This window comes from Hippocampus guttulatus, chromosome 6, assembly GCF_054856545.1.
Source record: "Hippocampus guttulatus isolate MCC_2025c chromosome 6, RoL_Hgut_1.0, whole genome shotgun sequence".
NCBI classification, from domain to species: Eukaryota; Metazoa; Chordata; class Actinopteri; order Syngnathiformes; family Syngnathidae; genus Hippocampus; species Hippocampus guttulatus.
This window is the reverse complement of record NC_141266.1, coordinates 13,692,167-13,711,467: the sequence shown is the minus strand read 5'-3', so window position 1 is coordinate 13,711,467 and position 19,301 is coordinate 13,692,167. Positions and strand designations below refer to the sequence as shown.

General features: G+C 39.4%; 1 protein-coding gene and 1 long non-coding RNA gene across 3 annotated transcripts; both read left to right on the top strand.

Annotated features, from left to right (window-relative positions):
• The first annotated feature begins 6,150 nt into the window (after window positions 1-6,150).
• Window positions 6,151-14,521, top strand: LOC147203604 (phospholemman-like). Of its 2 annotated transcripts, XM_086112832.1 has the most exons (10): window positions 6,151-6,339; window positions 7,247-7,283; window positions 8,600-8,656; window positions 10,349-10,366; window positions 10,467-10,490; window positions 11,358-11,432; window positions 13,265-13,301; window positions 13,409-13,446; window positions 13,555-13,581; window positions 14,432-14,521. In XM_086112832.1, the coding sequence occupies exons 3-9, from the start codon at window positions 8,605-8,607 to the stop codon at window positions 13,557-13,559; spliced, it is 249 nt and encodes an 82-aa protein (XP_085968958.1). In that variant the 5' UTR covers window positions 6,151-6,339; window positions 7,247-7,283; window positions 8,600-8,604; the 3' UTR covers window positions 13,560-13,581; window positions 14,432-14,521. The 2 variants fall into 2 exon arrangements, with proteins under 2 accessions (XP_085968958.1, XP_085968956.1); XM_086112830.1 differs by lacking the exon at window positions 7,247-7,283 and having other exon boundaries at window positions 6,155-6,339.
• A 1,185-nt stretch (window positions 14,522-15,706) lies between these two features.
• Window positions 15,707-18,631, top strand: LOC147203603 (uncharacterized). Its single transcript, XR_015101193.1, has 5 exons — window positions 15,707-15,734; window positions 16,206-16,241; window positions 16,314-16,388; window positions 18,384-18,415; window positions 18,501-18,631. It is a non-coding gene; the product is annotated as an uncharacterized LOC147203603 (long non-coding RNA).
• The last annotated feature ends 670 nt before the right edge of the window (window positions 18,632-19,301 follow it).

Here is a 19,301-nt window from a genome sequence, read left to right as displayed (position 1 = left end):
TCCCTTGATTGCACTTTGCTCCTTGAAGCTCAAAGTGAATAGAACCACCTGAGAGGTGAAGCAGTGACCTACACATCACTGCTCTTTATATTATGGCATCAACTTAGAATCCCCTTACAAAGCTCAAGCAAGTATAAATATCAAATGAATCAAAGGAGTCATTTGACAGACTGCGCATGAAAACTGACACTTGTTTGTTTTTCCAAGTACGGGTAAATGGGGCAGCAAGGCATTTAACCGCATTAAAAATAACATGCTGTGAGCCAAAAGAAAATGAGTGGATGATAATGCCTTGAGCTCTTACATCACTCCCCTTTCATTTATATTTAATTGCAGAATTAATTTTCCATGCAGTTACACTTAAGGTTTAGCTGTATGTTAGGATTTGCAAGAACTTCAGGAATGCATCCATAATGTAAAAATATCCTAACCCTGCAATCGCCTTGTATAGTTCAATGCTATGACATCTTTGTCTATGCATTTAGAATAAAGACTAGAGCGATGTGTCTCAGCAATTCTGTGTAATGTAGTGCACACGATGCTGATGTCACATTGACCTTTGTATGGTGATGCGTGAGATACAGCAGTAACTTCCAGGACTTATCTGAGGGGAGTATAGACCACCTATGATAAAGTCAGGGATAGAGTTGATGCGGCTATATTATTGCAGACACTGTTGCTCCTGCAAGGTGATGTGGATGAAAAGAAATATACCCAGTATTCACTCTTGTATTTTCAGACAGTCAACAAAGAGACCACCAACCACATCAAGCAAAATCACATGAATGCAATTAAGTATAGTGCACACAAACAGACAAAGCCAAACAAAGTAAATTGATCAGCAGTGATTCAGCTGGGCCTTTGTCCAGTCTCTTAACCCCACGATTTATCAAATGACAATTGAGCCGTGTGTTTTGGAAAAATAGTCAGTGTGGGGTAGTTGTCATCGCTCTTAACATTGTTCCATAAATCCACTACCCTGTTACGAACAAAATATTTCCTGTGGTCCACTTTAACCTGGAGCTTTAAATCGTGTTCTCTTGTTCGGTTTGCCAACGCGCATACTCGAACGAATGAAAGTTCATATCTACAAAACAGTTAATTTTGTATAACATAACCCCATTAACAACATAAACAATAGGTCAGCATGGTTTTGTTTTCGTGCTACTCTTGCAAGGTTTAACCACCAAGACCAGCAGCAAAGAAAAAACAAAACGGCCAAGGTTTGAACAATTGAATCTTCGGTCACTGGGCAACCTGCTCTGTGACCTGAGCCACAGCCACCCAGCAGGGCCAGCTTGTTGCGGGGGTTCTCCCCGTAGCTCGTGATAATTGGTGACCAGTTGGTCTTGCTGGTGTCACGAGCTATCCTAAGGGCAACGACAGTATGTTGGACCGGGTGGGTGATTGTGGCTCAGTCGGGAGAGCGGCTTACCTACTGACCAAAAGTTGGGTTTTCAAATCTTGGCTACTTTTGTTGCTGGTCTTGCTAGTGACACATCAGGCAATCGGAAATTAAATTTTGCTTAAAACGCAAGACAACTTGCACATGGAAAAGCGGTTGGTTCGCTCCTAAGTTGAGGTATCACTGCATACCACAAAATGACCCAACCAAGGTACATGCAGACAAGAGAGCAATATCAAGGCCAAGGCGATGCACAACTATGTTCCATTCTTTTGTTTGACATTCCTCCGCTGTTTACAGTGTTAGCCTGGTTGTGTCTTTCTCCTTTACATTGCAGACACAAAAGGAGGCAAATCGGACCCCAATGTCATCCTGGCGGCCTAGTAGCCTTTTCAATGTCTGCCGCAGAAAATTGTGTTTGCCATTTGGACTGCAAGTAGCAATGAAAATGTCAATGCATTTATTTCACATCCAATGTATTGAGCATCTTGTCTTCAAGTCACACAATTGTTGTAGCCTTGATTAAGTTGGTATCCAGTATGTCCATTAGGTCCAGCACAGGACCCTGCCTCTTGTCCGATGTCAACTGCAGTCAGCTGCTCATAAAAGGCCTTACAAATATTTCCTGTCATGCAGCTGTTCCCTGCGCATAGTGTAAGTCTCATTTTTACTCTTTTGTTGGTACTGAATGATGCCTCTGCCACTTTGAATGATGTCAAAGTGTTTCTTGACGACCATTTGATTCCCATTGTGGTTGTGTGTGTAATGGCATTGGCCTCTTATTTTCCTCCACTGCCCTAACACTGAATAGGATGTGTTTGTGGTTTGTGTGCATAATGAGTTTGGTTGCAGCCGAATCAGACAGTCTATTCAACAAGTCAGCCTTTGAGGAGGTTTGCAGGGTGACATTAAGGATTAATACCATGTTAATGGGTTGCGTTCATGTAAAGTACCGGTACCTTTTTTCCCTTGAAGATATTGTCACAGTGTCGCCTCATGCATCGATTTGCGCAATGAGAAGCTCCGACCGTCAGTGGGTTAGTTTAGCTTTATCCAAGGACACCAGTTACAAGAATAAGGCATTTATCTCATATTTGCAGTCTGTGCATTCAACCTTTTTTACACTACAGTGGAATGTTGACAAATGGGGGGGTCTGACTGTTAAAGCTGTATTGAGAGCATTTACGCACGACGTTATTCACAACATACACCTGTATATTTCATACCCATAAATAGAAAATGAGTTGACCCTTCCAATGTGGGCCAGACAATAAACCAGCGTGTACACCAAAAGATCCTGCTGTGTTTGCTGTTTGTAAAAGAGGAGAGAGTTGTGGAAGGGCAACTCATGGCTTCTTCATGACAACGTACCAATTCACAATGCCTTGAGAATCTGACAGTTCTTGGCTGAGAAAAACATCGCCATGCTTGAGTAACGTCCCGACTCACCTGACCGGTCTCTGTCTAATAACACCCCACCACCACCTCGCACACCCTTTTCCCAAATTGAAAGGGGGTCATCAAAGGTTTGATGATATAGACGACTGAGTTGGCTATGATGACAGAGATGTGGAGAATCCTCCAAGAATTCCTCTCCATGAGTGTGTGAAGGCGTGTGAGGGAAGGCTGGGAAAGGATAACTTTGAAGGGGTTGGTTGTTTGGATTTAAAATGCATTTTTCCTGACATTAGTCCTGGAATGTTTGACACACCTCTTCTAGGGACAAGACAATTGCTGGTAGTCGCCTATATTGTTGTTGACTGCTGCTGGTTGTTTACTGGTCAAGCAGTTTTGTCAGCGCGAGGTCATAACTTTTGAGGACACTTGAGAATAAATGGCAAAAATGAACACCCATACTAACATTGTCTGAGCATGTGACTGACTGTATGCTTAGTTCTGGGTGTTGATGTTGTTATACTCCAGTCTCCATTTCTCACTGGCCTTAGGCTTACTGTATCTCAAGCAAAATTAATCGACCACACACTGAGTCATGAATACAGAACACACCTGTTCTCCCCCATCAAAATGTTCAATTAAGCTTTATTACTTTCTCCACCAGCCAAATTTGTGGCTAAAAGCTCAAACGCAATGACCCCCCCCCCCCACCAACCCCCCTAAAAAAATAGCTAAAACTCAAATATCACTACCGTACTAATATTTATCATAAGATTCATTTGAGCAAATGTGTTATTTCAGAAGTATCAATCTGGTATGCTCGCAGTTTAGTCAAGCCTGATCTGCAGTAACAACATTACCACTTGGACTACAGTTAAAATCTGACCTTCTTTTACCCTATGAACCCGGCTTCATTATGCAAAGGGTAACTTAATTTGACCATTGGCATAATCAAGTGCAGATCAGGAAACAATGGGACAGTGCTATGACCATTCAGCCGCTTAAGCTCTTAACAGCGAGAACTAAACTCCACAGAGCTTTTTTAAAGGAATAGGGTGTGTGGTTTTTAATTGCATTTGGTCCAATTTAATTAAGAAATACCAGAGAATCCCCCATGGTAATTACTGATTAAAAAGCAGGTGAGGCTGACAAGGCATAGCCATCAAAAGCTACCAAGCTTGCAATCCAATCACTGCTTGTCATCCAAGGACATTTAAGACTCATCTGGGGACAATATTCATTCAAGCTCTCACCCCAAATTGCGTCTTTTCGCCCAAAGTCCATACCACAAAGAATTGCCGTTTTAATGTGTCCCTTTCTTCCAAAACTGGACACAAAACAAACAGCAGAAAAATATATGGAGACTTTGCTTTTACATAACCTCTTCGCCTGACCATATGAAAACGTGTCATAAATATCTTGTCAAATTGGTAAACTGAATGAGAGAATGGATAGAAAAGCGTTTTGTTTTGCTGCTGGTGTTGGATGTTGGTCCTAATCACGCATTATTTTTAAATTTTAAAAAGTGGAGTCATAGTTAACATTAATCACTGGCGAGACAGTATGTTCCTTATATTGCCCCTCATTTCAGCCTCACTTTCTTAACTAACATCTCCATCTAGTGGAGAAGAATGTTCCATTGTCTCTAGCGCAAGCCTGGTGCTGCTGTCACTCGCTCATCTTTTTTGATAAATACGTGATAGCGTATTTCCTGACCCCCACCACCACCACTTTTTTTAGCCAATAATAATAAAATGTCAGCTGTCTTTCTGTGCCTCCATCTGTGCTTCCCGTGTAGGAGTCAAATTTATGTGGTTTTTACTACAGTTTCTCATCAATGTGATATCTTGGTATGAGTAAAACAAAAGACATCATCCCAAAAGACAATAACAAAGCATAACAAGAGGTTTACAAGCATAAGTGTAATATCACATAACCTGCCACAATCCACAATTTGGTTTGGTACGTGTGGCCCATGACAAGATCTGTACCGGAAGACGATGTCCAGTTTTTAATCACTATTATGGGGTTTTTTTTTGGTGTACAGTACTAATTGGTAGTGGTGTAGAATTGCACTGCATCATGTGAAAGGGATTCTGCCTCCCTCGTGTAGCTAAATCAGGTATTATCTTTGTAAAGGCATCTCGTGTATTGGAATTCTTTGCACTTCATGTTGAGGCTACTGTGTGAATGGACAGCTGTCAAATAAAATGTTGAAGGTTTGAAGGATGAAAAGCCTGAAGGTTTCTTTGAAACTCCTCTATATACTGTATATCAATTGAACACCTCTCTTCAAAAAAAAAAAAAAAAAATTAAATGAGTGAATGGCTTGTCAGTCATGCCAGTGTATACATGTCCGATAGATGTTTCATTGGCTTAAGTGCTGTTGACTGTGAAGGCCATGGGAAATCATTGCAATCCTTTTCACACCCATCAAACGATTCAGAGGAGGGGGTTTTTTTTACCTCTACTTTATTTAGGCTCCAATCAATAACCCTGACTCAACTATATACTGAGTCATATTCTACAGTTTGTCCAGCCAGCTCTTTATTTGCTCGTCCCACAGGAGAGAATGTGTCAGTTTGGTGTGGAGGAGACCTTGAGAACATAGCTAGCCACCAATAGAGACCATAGAGCGCACAACAATCTGCTGTCATTATCTGCTTTTGTTTTGGTGAAACACTAACACATTCACATGACACCACTGTGCAAGTCTAATTTGAGATCTTTGTATCTTATCTTGAATCCACCTCAAGGACATACTTCCTGTACTCGCAAGTCACAACATGTATCAAATATCAAAATTTAGAGCAGTAGGCCTATTTCTTGAACAAGGTGACAGCAACTAAGTGATAAGCAAGTCTTCAACGGTTCAAATCTCAGCTACGGTCTTCATGTGTGGAGTTTGTTTTCACTGTGCTTGTATGTGTTTTCTTCGGGTACTACATGGCTTTCTCCAACATTCCGCCAAAAACAAGCATGATTGCCCACAGGTGTGAATCTAAGTATGAATGGTTTGTTTGTGTGCAGTGGGGGTAGGCTCCAGCTCACCCACAACCCAAATGGTGACAAGTAGGCCTACTGTAGAAGGTGTTTTTGTGCTTTCGTACATGAGAAAAACAAAACACATCCTGACTAAATAACATTCTGATAAGAAAATCGATCAATGTTGCGATAAAATGCTCAATAAATACTTGATGAAACACTAGTCTGTTTCAATCAGAGCTGGGCATGGTTCTTGGTGTCCCTAATGAATTGTCCTACGGTTGGTTGGATTGCATTTGCACGCCAGACTGAGAGTAACTTCACACCACCGCCCGCCCCCTCCCCCTCCTTCATTCCTCAGTGGACCAAACAAGACACGCAGTAAAAAGAGTTCTGCAATTCCTCGTAAATCAGATGTAATTTTTTTTTTCTTTGAAACATCATAGCGGATTCCATCTTTTTTTTGTCGGGAACTTGCTGCTGAAGGAAAACTTTTTAAAGTAAAGGAGGTACACCTAAGTTGGGTGGAGGTAACATTTGCGGTTTTAAACGTGGTAAGTTGTCGTTTTTGAGTTGTCTAGATCGATGTATTTGCGTATTGCCTGAAACGCATTGACCTGTCATATCTACACTTAGAAAATATTTCAGTCAACTCACGTTTGTTCAATTTGACCTAGACCTATTTTTGTCGTCTGCAGTTGCAGCCCCCGACTTTCATCCAAATGCCCACGGCAGCATGTGACTATTTAATGACCACAAGCCGCTTTACTCTCGCAAATGAATAATACAAGTGTGCCCATTTCTTTCTTCCATTTATTTGTTACGATTTATCCCTTTCTTTTTCTTTTTCTTTATTTCATTTTGTGAAGTTCATTGGTACTCATTTATATGCTGTTGCGTTCAACAGTGAGAAACCAAGAATGAACTCATCGGTGGGTATCGCGTTATTTTGCGAGAACGTGAACTCCGACAACGATTTGTTTATGGTTGACACTGGTGCGTTTTCCAATTACCCCCGCCCTTCCTCCATTGTTAATCCTGTTTTATTATAATCCGAGATAATTTATTCGAAAGTGTTGCTTTTAGACTTCTATTAAATCCCTTTCATTCAATTATTGGACCGATGCTTATTGGTATAACTCATCTTGCGCTTGTTTGATTAAAGTTGATTGGCAGGTTTTTGTTAATCCCATTTTCCACGGATGAAGTGTTCATTTCTCTCCACTCCATGCTTGAAATCTCAGCAGTGTTTAAGAAGGCTTGTGGCAGGGAGGAAAGCATTGACTCTCCTTACATAAACTTTATCCTTTGCAGTGGACAATATTCACAAATGCCAGGGTTTATGTTTCCAAATCGGTGTGATTTCTTTACATATTTTGGGATTCTTGTGGTTGTGCATGCTTCCCGCCAAGGGTCTTTTTAGGCCTGAAGTCTTTTAAATTGTCATTCATCTGCACGCAGCTGGAGATACACTTCTCAGTGTATAGCCGTGGAGCCGGTAAGCAAACATATTTTTGTGAGCTTTCAAACAACAATACACTGCTAGATAATGATGTCGATGAAATGGTGGCTGTGGGTTCAGGTCAACAAACGCAACAGTCAAACCCTCTCACCAAATAGCAAATGCAACTCAACACCGGAGATCTTGGACCACAGAGGATGTGAGTTGCCTTAAATAGATCCTGTGCTGTCCCAATCAGGAGGTGTTGACTGCAGAATTCAAAAGTGCATCGCTCTAAGGCAGTGTTTTGCAACTTTAACAGAGCCAAAGCATATCTCACTTTTGTAAAATGTAATAGAAACAACAAATGTAATAGAAACAAAAGCCACTATGTAAACTTAAATACTGCTATCTCAATTTACTCACAAATGTCCTTACTCTGAATCATTGAAGAGCAAGGCAAGGGACTGCTACTATGGAAGCGGGGCGTTGGGGAGAGAGCCCATCTAGACATCTATCCATTATCTGAACCGCTTACCCAAATAAAGCATTTTTATCTGTGGATACAGCACCTCGCACTCTACACTGTGTGTATGCGGGACATGGACACACAAAAACCCTGTGCAACCACGTCAACACCTTCACCCAGCAACTATGTGCTGCTTATCAGAAGATAGCACCTCTGCATCCATCTATGCAGCTCCTCTTACCTTTTGACTTTCACACGACAGCATGGGAGTCACACCCGTGGGGGATGTGGAAGTTTCTTCATGATAGTGTCTCTGCATTTGACTGTTGACTGTTTTAGACAATGTAGTCTGATAACTCTGGCCATAGCTTGAAAGTGAAATCTTGCTTTTGTCCACTTCAAATTCTTTGTCCAGAGAAAACAAAACAACATGCTAAAATGATTGTTTAATTTATCAATTGGTTCACATTGGGTTCTTGTGTGCTCACCACAACTACCAAAATTTGTTTGAAACCTTCCCTTTGTTGTTGATTGACTCTGGACTCAAGTGTAGGGAACAAAATATAGATTAGACTCAAATTGGACTATAAAATGTGAATTAGGTGGAGTTTTTTTCCCCCAGCATCCGTCTATACTTACAAGCCATGTAATTTACTTATTATGGTCTCACGAAAGAAGCAGTTCATGCATTCTCTTTGTTGAATACAGTAACTGCTAGCTGTGCAAAAAAAGGACTGAAACATTGAGCAGTCGGACATGTGCATACAAAAGATTTTGAGGTCAATTGAAGTTCACCTGGAAAAGTTATAGCGCGTCATGGGTTCATCTTGAAATTTCACTCAAAAATTAACCCTAACTAGAAATAAAGTCACCTTCATTAACGCTTGTTTTTTCTCCTCACCAGCTACAATGGATCTTTTGCTGATTGTGGCATTTGTCTCCTGGTTGACTTCTGCTCTCGGTGAGGATGATTTATGGAGTACAGTATTTTCGATGAAACCTTTGTCTCTGAAACATTCATTTATGTACAGAGTCTCTCCCATTGGTGGTCACAAGGCCCTTTTGATACTCTTGCCAGACTTGCCTGTCATGCGCTGCTTGTTTGAAACGATTCTGAAACGATTTGCATGACTTTGTCACCCAAATTTCCATGTTCATATTTTTTTTTCACAGTGAAGGAAGTACCGTTTAAAGTCATATTCATGTGTCCTTTGTTTGAACAATGAAGTCTTTTGGCTGCTGCTGGGTTTTTCCTTCTCCTGATTGTACATGTGTTCTCTTCCTGCATGTCATTCGTTCTGCTTGATGTTAGGCAGATACGCCGATACTCACGATTGTTAAGAATTGTTCATTGCACACACATCTACATGACTTTTAAACTCCGTATTTGAACATTCCTCTAGTGAAGGCTTTCTTTTTTTCTTTGTTTTATTTATTTATTTTTTATTTTGGGGGGGGGGGCTAAGAAATGCTGAGGAAGACATATAAATGGAGGATAGGTTAGGGTTGGGATTGAATTAGGGTTGGGGTTATGTTTCGGGGGTTCGGGTTAAGGGTTAGAGTTAGCATTAGGGTTACGGCAGGGGTCAGCAACTCGTGGCTCTGGACCCGTATGCGGCTAGTTTCATCCTTATGTTGGGGCTCTGCGTGGCTTGGAAAAAGAAATTACAAGTGTCCGATTGAAGTTTATGATGTTTGTCTCAAAAACGCGTATCACTTGTTTTTTTTTGACTGTACACTAGGTGGCAGTGTTGCTATAAAAATACTGTTGAGATGAAAAAGGAAGTTCTGTAATGGTGACCAGCTAGTGTTGTGCTGTTAGGAAAATACAGTGTTGGGCTACACTCTGGCCTTGTTATTTTGCCTCCCGACACCAGAATTTCTTTCTTCAGACCCTGTGCAATTTTGGTGATCCGCATTCGCCTACTTCAGAGATGTTTGCGAGCCCAGGACGTGTTAGCAGATAGGTCAAACGTATAAAGACAATTTTATTTTTATATATACAGTGTGTATATATATATATATGGGATATGGGAAGCCGTTCACTGATGGTCAACATATGAAAGAGTCATTCATTAAGATTTTATAAGCAACACACTATTTTACAAGTGAATAGTGTATTTTATTTATATGTATATATATTTGGCTAGCATCGTCATTTCGGATGTCAAAAAGTCTTTGCGGCTCCCACTGTTATCTTTTCCGTGGAAACCGGGTCGAAATTGCTATTTGAGTGTAAAAGGTTGCAGACACCTGGGTTAGGGTTAGGGGTTACGTTTGGGTTAGGTTTAGGGGTTGAGGGTTATAGGTTAGGGTTTGGGTTTTTGTTATGCTTAGGGCGAGTGTTTAGAGTTAGGGTGTTGTGTTAAGTAGGCTTAGGGTTAAGGTTGGGGGTTTTGGTTAGGTTAGGGGTTAGGGAGTTAGGGTTACGGGTTATGGATACAGGCGAGAGTTAGAGGTTAGTGTTAGGCTTTATAGGTTGGGTTCAGGGGTTAGAGTTAGGCACATCAGAACGGCAGCTGAAAACGAGCATTCAAATCAATTAGATTGTAGACAACTGGCAAAAGAATTCATAATCACAATACTTTGAGATGCTTTGTATACCTTCTGCTCTTTAATGATGTTTGTCTACTTTTTGTCTTCACAATTTCAGCCGCAGACAGCAAAAAAGGTGCGTTTCGTCTGAGTTCACATTCTGGTACCGCCAAGGCAGAAATTAAGTATGTCAATCAGTCACTCAAATCTTTCCTCTCTCTGTTTTCTTCAAGCAGACTACGACAGCGCTTTTGAATATGGTAAGTGAGCAAGTCTTACAAATCTCTGAAAGGAAACATCTGCAAAGTCAGAGTATGGCATCTCACACTTCGCATTTCCATATTTCCACACGAGCTGTGGATTTTCTCTTGAAATTGGATCTTTTTTTTGTCCACACAATATCAGCACGGAAAGTTAACATTTTCCATAACTGTGTTTTAAATTTATTAATAATGTAAACTGGATAAACCCTGTTGAGAGCTGTAATGATTTATTGGGCCGCCTCTTTTAAGACAGCAAAAGTGTTTTTCACCGCCTGAATGGAGATTTCCAGTTGCACCTGTTGACATGAGTTATTTCCATACCACTGATTACCCCACCATCAAACTACTGAGCACGTGAACTCATATTTTTGCCGTAATACATTTTGAGCAGTGGTGTTTTATCGATATATCATGTCATGTTTTTCGTTACTATTAGTAACCACTGATCAATTGAATACAATAAAATAGACATTGAAATTGTTGCTGCCGACTTACTTTTATCTCTTTGCTGTTAAGAAGCTGATCAAATTGTGGTCCCTGCTCTCATAGACGCCATGTCACTCGTAGCTTTGTCCACTTGAATAATTCAACGCCTTTCCCCAAAGCGACACCTCCTTTCTTCCCTTGGGAAATAAACATCTCGGTCCTGTAATTGTCTTGTTTAAACACGGACATTAAAGAATTAACTACTCAGCCCATTTGAACTTTGTTGCGAGGCAAAGCAGCAGCTATTACTAAATGTAATTGCAGTTGAATTTAGGATTTTCTTTTTCAACTGACAGCCTTGAATGACATATTTCATTTAATGTGTGTCCATAATCGACCAATCTGTATCCCTGCAATTTAATATTGGAATTTTGACAGACTATGAAACGCTGAGGATCGGTGGCCTGGTTTTTGCTGTCGTGCTGTTCCTCCTAGGCATCGCCCTCATCGTCAGTGAGTATTTACAACACATCTGTGCGCTCATATCATGAAGGGAGGGTAGTCTAATATCAGCTCTCACACACCCGCTCTCATACCGGTCGTACCTTATCACTAGACTCCTCTTTGCTCAAACTTTCCTCCCACCAGGCAGCACTCGGACAGCATATACCAAAAAACCCATAAGCAACACACAAGAACAAACACAGCCTGTGGATGGCGTTCTCGTTGCTTCTCTTGGTTAAATACTTTATCTACCGGATAACGGGCAGCACGCATTTGACGTAGGAAAAAAAGAAAAAAGCTCGTCCCTCTGGGAAAAGTCATTGCTAATCTCAAGAACACGTTTTGAAGTTTGGAAAAGGCCCTTTTCTCCAGCTGACTTTGGGCGAGTGCGTGTGTGTGTGGGGGGGTGCGGGGGGGTACGCCCTTAACTGGTTGCTTGCTATTTTTGGAATTGGAAAAAAATATTAAACCCTCTTCTATTTGTGTGAGCTATGGACTGAGTCCCGCCTTGACTGCCGAAATCATGCAAGTAATTGATGCCCCTACATTGCCAAAAAAAAAAGACAAATTAAAGAATTTCCTTTCTTAATAGTTTAAAACATAAACATAACACAAAGACTATAATTTCTTAAACTTAAAATGAAATGGGTTACAGATTATTTCATTTTTGGAAAAAAAAAATGGTGGCATCGTTCAGCAGGACAAAAACATTCACCCGAAGCGAACGTTCTCCATAACTTCTGCTTTCAACCCAGGCTGAACTCCGATCCTCCCCGGCAGATGAAGATTTGAGATTTTACTTCATCATACTTCCTTGACACAGATAAATGACTGCCTGTTTAGCCATTACATTGTCGCCATCTTGTGGCATCCTAGGGCATTGCAGATAGATTATGAAAATGCACGTACATTTTTCAGCAAATAGAGGAATTTGTAAAAGTGGGTGGGGTTTTATCATACATACCATATACATGTAATAAAATAAATCAAATATAATAGCTGCCTCTCCCACTAATGTCGTCCCAGCCTAATCACAGTCACATTCCATAATTGGAAACAAAGTTTCTCGGTTTGTCAAATGTATTCATTTAAAAAGTGACTCACTCTGCAAAACGGTGACACATTACTGCCGAAATTCAATTAGCATGTCGTAAATATTTTTTTAGTCACACTTGTTTTTCACGGTTTATGAAGTTGAGTAGAGGAGGGCGACAGGGTTTCTCAGTTATTCACGATGAGGTTGGCATTGGAGAAACATCATTCTTAAAAAACAGCCAGAAACACTGACAAATCATAAAGACAGTGCATAAAAACAGAACATAAAGGAGAGCAGTGCTGTGCAAGTTTACTGTTTGGCTCTTTAAAAAAAAAAAGAGCCCTGAGAGACTTCCTGCCAGCGAAAGACACCGCTGGCGCCTCTCAGTGGATGAAGAAAGAAGAAAAAAGGATTGGCGCTGTCTTTCAAGATGCTTTACCCTGACAACATGTAGGTCACAAGCCTGCTTTGGGATTTCCCACATCAACCTTTCCAGCTAGTGCGGCGACAAGAATAAAATACAGTCTATTATTCTAAAGTGAATAAATCAAGGCCTCATCAGTTACTTTTCAAAATAAACCCACTACAATTTGACATCCTACTCCTTATAATCAAATTGAGGTTATTAGTTTCATCCCCATTCTGCCTGTTTTCAAACTTTCCAGACGGTGGTTGAGAATTGCTGTTATTGCTCTACCCCCTGGGGGTGTTACGAAGAATAGAAAATTTAAGCGTGTCATAGCGACATTTTTGGACTTTTTTTTTTTGTACCGGTAACCAAATTTTTTTCCCTCCTCATAAACAGGTCGAAAATGTGTGTGTAAAAAGAGTGACAAGTCAAGGTGAGTCAATAAATCTACATGCCAACTATCCATTGTGTGCAGTGTGCAGGTTTGTTGTGAGTTGTGCCTATTCTGGACTATTTTAACTATTTATTAATTGTGGCCAGGTCACGAAATCCAGATATGGAATCAGGTGTTCCAAGAGGTAAATATAGTTATGCTGTTTTTTTGTTGTTGTATATATGTTTTTGTTTGTTTGTGTGTTGTCAACAAAATAATCAAACTTTCTTTCTTTCTTTTTTTTTGGTAACAGCATAATCGCAAAGACAAAGATCAACTGGTCAGTACCTCAAAACCAGGGATGGGAAAACACTTGTGCTTCAGTTCCAGATTTGAGTTTTAAAACTAACCAATGATTTTGGTCATTTTTCAAAAAAAATGTTTCAATATAATACTTTATATTTTCTTTGAGATACACAAAATATGGAAAATTGTTTATTGTATTTTATGAATAACATAATTCCCCCCTTTTAACTTACAACCAATTATTGAACACAGAATTGTTAAATCTTTGTTTGCAATAAATCAGTACAACATTTTCAGAACAAGTAAATGAAAAATATACAAAATCGTAAATGTTAAAATAAGGATTCACCAATTTGGCGGTTGTTTATAATTAACAAATCAAAAAATAGAAACTGTTTAGTTGAAGATGTAAATATAACTTTATTTTCCAAATTTCACTGTATTTTTTATAATCTGTCATCTAACCAATTAAAGAGATAAATACATAATACAGTTAGTCTTACTAACAAAATAGCTGGAATAATTTTTAGGCTATTTACCAATACTGGTAATTTCATTTTAATGATGTTTTTTTTTTTGGTATAGTGTATTGATTGTATTATATCAGCAAGTCAATCAATTAATTTTTTAATGAGATAAATTCATGAAAAAAAGAATACATTGATTTTAACTCGACAGTTTTAAGGGGGAAAAGGGGCAAATGAATGCACCAAAAATGACAGGACTGATTAAATAATTTCCCGGTAAAGCAAATTAAAGAATGGCACTCTGGGCCTTACTTGACCAACTACAGCTCTGAACAACCTAACCTAATTGTACAGTACTTGCTGTTGAAGGTAAATGAGTTTCCTTTACCACTCCTCTTCTACCTCATTTCTTTGCAGTTACCAAGCATTACTACTTGATGCCAGCAGATGTTCTTTTCTTATCGGCTGAAGACAATCTTTTCAATAATAAAGAATTCAATTTGAAAACTTGCTTCATTTTCATTTGTTTTGTTCTTTCTTACATGCTCTTTATGTTGTCATTGTGGTGCAACAGAGCAGTCAAATTTTGTAGATTGATGGACAATGGCATTGATGCAAAACAACATGGCCTCATAGAATTTCAGACAAAAAAGGTTCCCATGTTTTATATTTCATGCACGCCACGATATTTTTGGCGATCTGCCCATGTGTTGCGGGCCAGGAGGCAGCCCACTGCCGCACTCTTGTGCTGACGTTGCATTTGGCTCGGTCGCCGCCATGAACGTGAGTGATTTGTGTGGTGCAAAGTGGCCGTCTACAGAGTGGTTATCTGCAAAATTGCATCTCATTTCATCCGCCTCTGCGGCAATTGCTGCTAAACAATGATTTCCTGCGAATTTGGGCATCTGCGGGGGTAAAAGGTTTCAACGTTTCCTTACAGATTACAGGCAGAGGCTGCACTGCACTCTTGCCAATCAAACTCAGCAAAACCTCATCTCAAGTAGCAGTTTCATGAGAAAATAAATAAATTCGCACTTGTACAATGGCGTGCCCACACTACACTTGTAGTGTTGCTTCACTAGGAGTATCATAAAATCAATGGGAAACACTGAGTGAGTTGGTTTATAAACTAGTATGAGGTTTTTTTTTTCTCAATAGGAGGACAATTTTGGCATACTTACAGGATAACTCCAAATTAGTAATCTAACACTGCACAAGTTGAAAACTGCATACTTTTTTTTTTTTTTTGCTTTGACAAAGTTGGACTTGACTTGACCTACTACAGGTGACATAAAATACGACTAGTTAACATTAAGAGCCTCATTAGTAGAACGCAGTTTTGCCTCACCATTAACCTCCATTGCAGATGTTTTCAAATTGTGGCTGTTTTTTGCTGTTGCTTTTTTGGAGCGGGTTGGTTTTTTTTCTGGGGGGTTTTCAAGACAATCCTTCTAACAGTGTGCTGAATTGACGTATTAGTGAAGACAAAAAGCGTACATGGACTTTAAGATGGATATCAAGCATATCAAGTAAACGCTCAAATAGCTTCCGTATGTTGCAGCAGACAAGTGCAATTTTCAACTGCCGCCACCAGGGGGCTTACTTGAAGGCGAGCGATGCTTTTGACTGCTCAGTGCGTTTCCACCCATCCGTAGTCCGCACGTCTATTCATTTGGAGGAAATCTTCAGCATTTGTGCGCTGAAACCATGGGCACCACAGGTCAGTTCATTTTATATAATCAGAACATGGTCAAAAAGTTGGCTCACATAACTGCTGCTTTGCTTATTTTCTTCATAATATTAATTAAAGCTTGAATTAGCTACTCAGAAAATGGATCCGCCATGCATTTTTAATCATGACTGCTATACTTTCCAACACTACTACTGTGTGTGTGTGTCATTAGGAAATGTTATAGTTGCATTTGCCTTGAAAGAGATTATAAGTGCAATGCATTTAAAATGAAATGTGAAACATGCATACCAATTGGATAGCATGCTGCTTGGCTTAAGATGCCAATCAATCAATCAGAAAAATACAGGCAAGTAAATAAAAAAACTGGTGGTGTTTGTGGTGGATTCTGCTGCTCCACCTTTCTTTGCTATGCATCTTTTCTGCTGAGAAAAGCATTGGGGGGGGGGGGTACAGGAGGTCTGCATTCACTCTTCACAATGTTTGTTTCTTTACATACAGAAGCAACGGTTCCAGACCATAACGACTTTGAATATGGTAAGAGATATGCCTGATAAAAGTGTATGCATAATATCTACCTTAAGTTTATCAGATTGTGTTTCCTAATAGATGAAGAGACGTTGAGGACCACAGGGCTTGTCCTTGCCATTGTCATGTTTGTGGCTGGCATTTTGATAGCCTTAAGTACGTTTTTACTTCTTTTATACCTTCACTGTAGTACGCTCACTGGACTCTTTATTAGGTCCACACACAGAGTCTATTGAGATCTAAAGAATTGATGACTTTACAAATATAATGCTCAGTTTATACATAATGTCAGTACCATGTTTTGCCAATTCACAAGATAAAAATTCACTTCGACAAGAAATTTGGCCTGGGTTTGAATAGCTTATGTGAACTGCATTGTTTTTGTTACCTATTTTCTTTTTACTGGAGCAATTTGGAATCACTGTTATTTGGCTTGTGGGTGCTCTCACGTGCCAATTTTTCTAGCATGTGTACCCTGATGAAAATGTGTGCGATAAAGTTTTTAAAAAATGCTCACTAGGGCCCCCTGGAAAGCTAGCAAAACATTTCACATCAAATCAGGATAGACCAGCGATTCCCAAGCACTATGCCATGGCACATTCATGTGCGGTGAGAGATCATAGCGTCTGCTGCACAAAACTTTGCAATTTCATTTAATTGCTATTTATTTACTACAAATTATATTTGTTGATTTCTCTATATGCCAACCAATAATGAATAGTGACAGGCAACAATGAAATACTCTTCCACTAGATGACAGAATATGCAACTAACCAATATATTCATGCGTTGCCATTCATAGAGCATACATTTGTGACATTTTTATGTGGTAGTATACTGTGAGATTTATTTTTTTAGGGGGATCAAATGTGTGCCTTGGCTCAACAAATGTTGGGAAACAGCAGTTTAAAACACAGAGTCACAATATTATTTATTTACAGCTGACTACTTATTGGCACTTGATTATTTGTGAAAATACCTTTATGGTACTTCCACCATACATTTATGGTTAACTTTGCAAAGACTGAATTTTCAATACCACCCTTGGATTGGATCTCTTTAGATTGTGTGTGTGTGTGTGTGTGTGTGTGTGTGTGTGTGTGTGTGTGTGTGTGTGTGTGTGTGTGTGTGTGTGTGTGTGTGTGTGTGTGTGTGTGTGTGTGTGTGTGTGTGCGTGTGTGCATGACATAGTGAACGGTGAGTGTACACACTGATATATTAGTAACCAATGTATCATTCCCCAAACAGGTAACAAATGCACTAAATGTGTAAAATCCTCATCCAAGTAAGACGTGTTTAGTGGATGCTGCGCCTGTGCATGTTGTATGAATTTAACCTTTTGAAGCAGCGGACCAACCAAAGGATACTAGACTGCATCATTCCTCAATAAAAAACACACGCTCCCCAAGACATGATCGAGTTCTGGAACAATTTTTAGAATGGTCACTCGTCATGTGTTGGTATAGCCTCCTGACTACAAGTAGTTCAAATTTGTCCTCTGTAGAGGACATTTGTGAACCTAAATATCTCCCACCCAGTGCATCCAATTGCATTAACTCCTTTTGTTACTCTAAAGAGGACATTCAGTGTTACCAGATTTGTAGGGGTTAGAAAAAGTAAGAAAATGGTTTCCCTCAGTGCAAGCACTTTTTATGGGAAGAGGAAAGGTAATACTTTTTATCAAACACATTTTGTCTTGAAATGCTGTTGACATTTTATTTATAAGACTCTTATGAACACGTTAAAGTGTTGTTTGAGTTGTTTTAAGTGTATTTGAGCCTAGTATTCAAGTGTTTAAATGTAGTGGAATTTCAAAAAATTCTTTTGGAGTAGTCCAATTACTTCACATTGATTGGGGAATTTCAAAATAAATGTGATTGGACAATTTTTTTTCCCTGGTAGTCAGGAGGATAGTGTGACGCCTAAATTTATCGCATGTCGCCTGTTTGAAAACACAAGAGTTTAAAAAAAAAAAGATTCTGTTGGACAAACTACAGTATGGACTAAATAAATGCCCCTTTCTTCCAGACCTTGTCACAGTCTGAACTCCTGACAATGGATGCGCCTGATCCTGTGCTGCCTCTGCATGACCCTGCAAACCCCAAAGACCAATGCACTCATGTCTTTTATTTTCTCTTTCTCTACCTGCAGATCATCTGATACTCAAATACCAAAGAAAGACGGTGAGTTCACTTCAGTTTGGGGTAAAGTCCAACTTCTGTAACATTCTAATTGTCTCGTTTTTTTTTCCCCCCTCATTCATTGCAGTGCCTACTCCAGCTGTATAGCAAATGCAGTATTTTGTTGGAGCAACAAGAAGCCAGCATCATGAGAACAGAAGCGTACCACATACATAAAAGTGTTTTATGGTTGTTGGAGCTCAGTTGGATGATCAATAAAAAATGTACTTACGTTAAATGTTTCTCACACTTGTGTTAGATTCTTTGGGATCCACTTTAGGAATAGAAAGAGGAGGCTAATCTTTCATTTAAAGCAAAAGAATTTAACAGTTGCAGTTGTGTGCAGTGTAACAAATAACACCACAACAATCAATTAAGTCTATCGTTCAACAATTGATGCTGTTTTTGGCACATGCATTGAATGACTTTGTTTCTGAACATGTTTCAATAATACTTTGTCCCCCCCAAAAAAATCATGGATCATATCAGTCTGCATTTAAAGAGAAAATCCCCAAAGATTGTGTGACTAAAAGAGGTCTCCAAATTTATTTGCGATATTCTAAAATTGACCTTATATGTTAAGTTTTGCCATTAGAAATGTGTCAAGTAAAAAGACTGCCTTTATTTTATATTGTATTTTAAAATGTATTTGATGATAAATGCAGTCCACAAGACTCATTCTTTTTCTTAAAAACAATTAATTATGGTAAGTCAAGCGTAACTGTGGCAACACTGCTTAGAAACCTCTTTGCGTTGAAATGACACTGAGAATGGTCCTTGACTGACAGGATCAGGATTTTGCCATAAGCTATTCCCCGATTTACCTACTCTTGAATGTGCAAACATCTACTAAAAAAAAAAAAAATCTATTCATGCCTTCTGTAATGTC

Bases quoted from the DNA above. Each gene is read 5' to 3' on its own strand.
- LOC147203604 (XM_086112832.1), top strand. From the start codon at position 8,605: ATGGATCTTTTGCTGATTGTGGCATTTGTCTCCTGGTTGACTTCTGCT. The intron at 11,433-13,264 runs GTGAGTATTTAC...CCTCATAAACAG, and splicing joins AGGCATCGCCCTCATCGTCA to GTCGAAAATGTGTGTGTAAA. The intron at 13,302-13,408 runs GTGAGTCAATAA...AATTGTGGCCAG, and splicing joins AAAAAGAGTGACAAGTCAAG to GTCACGAAATCCAGATATGG.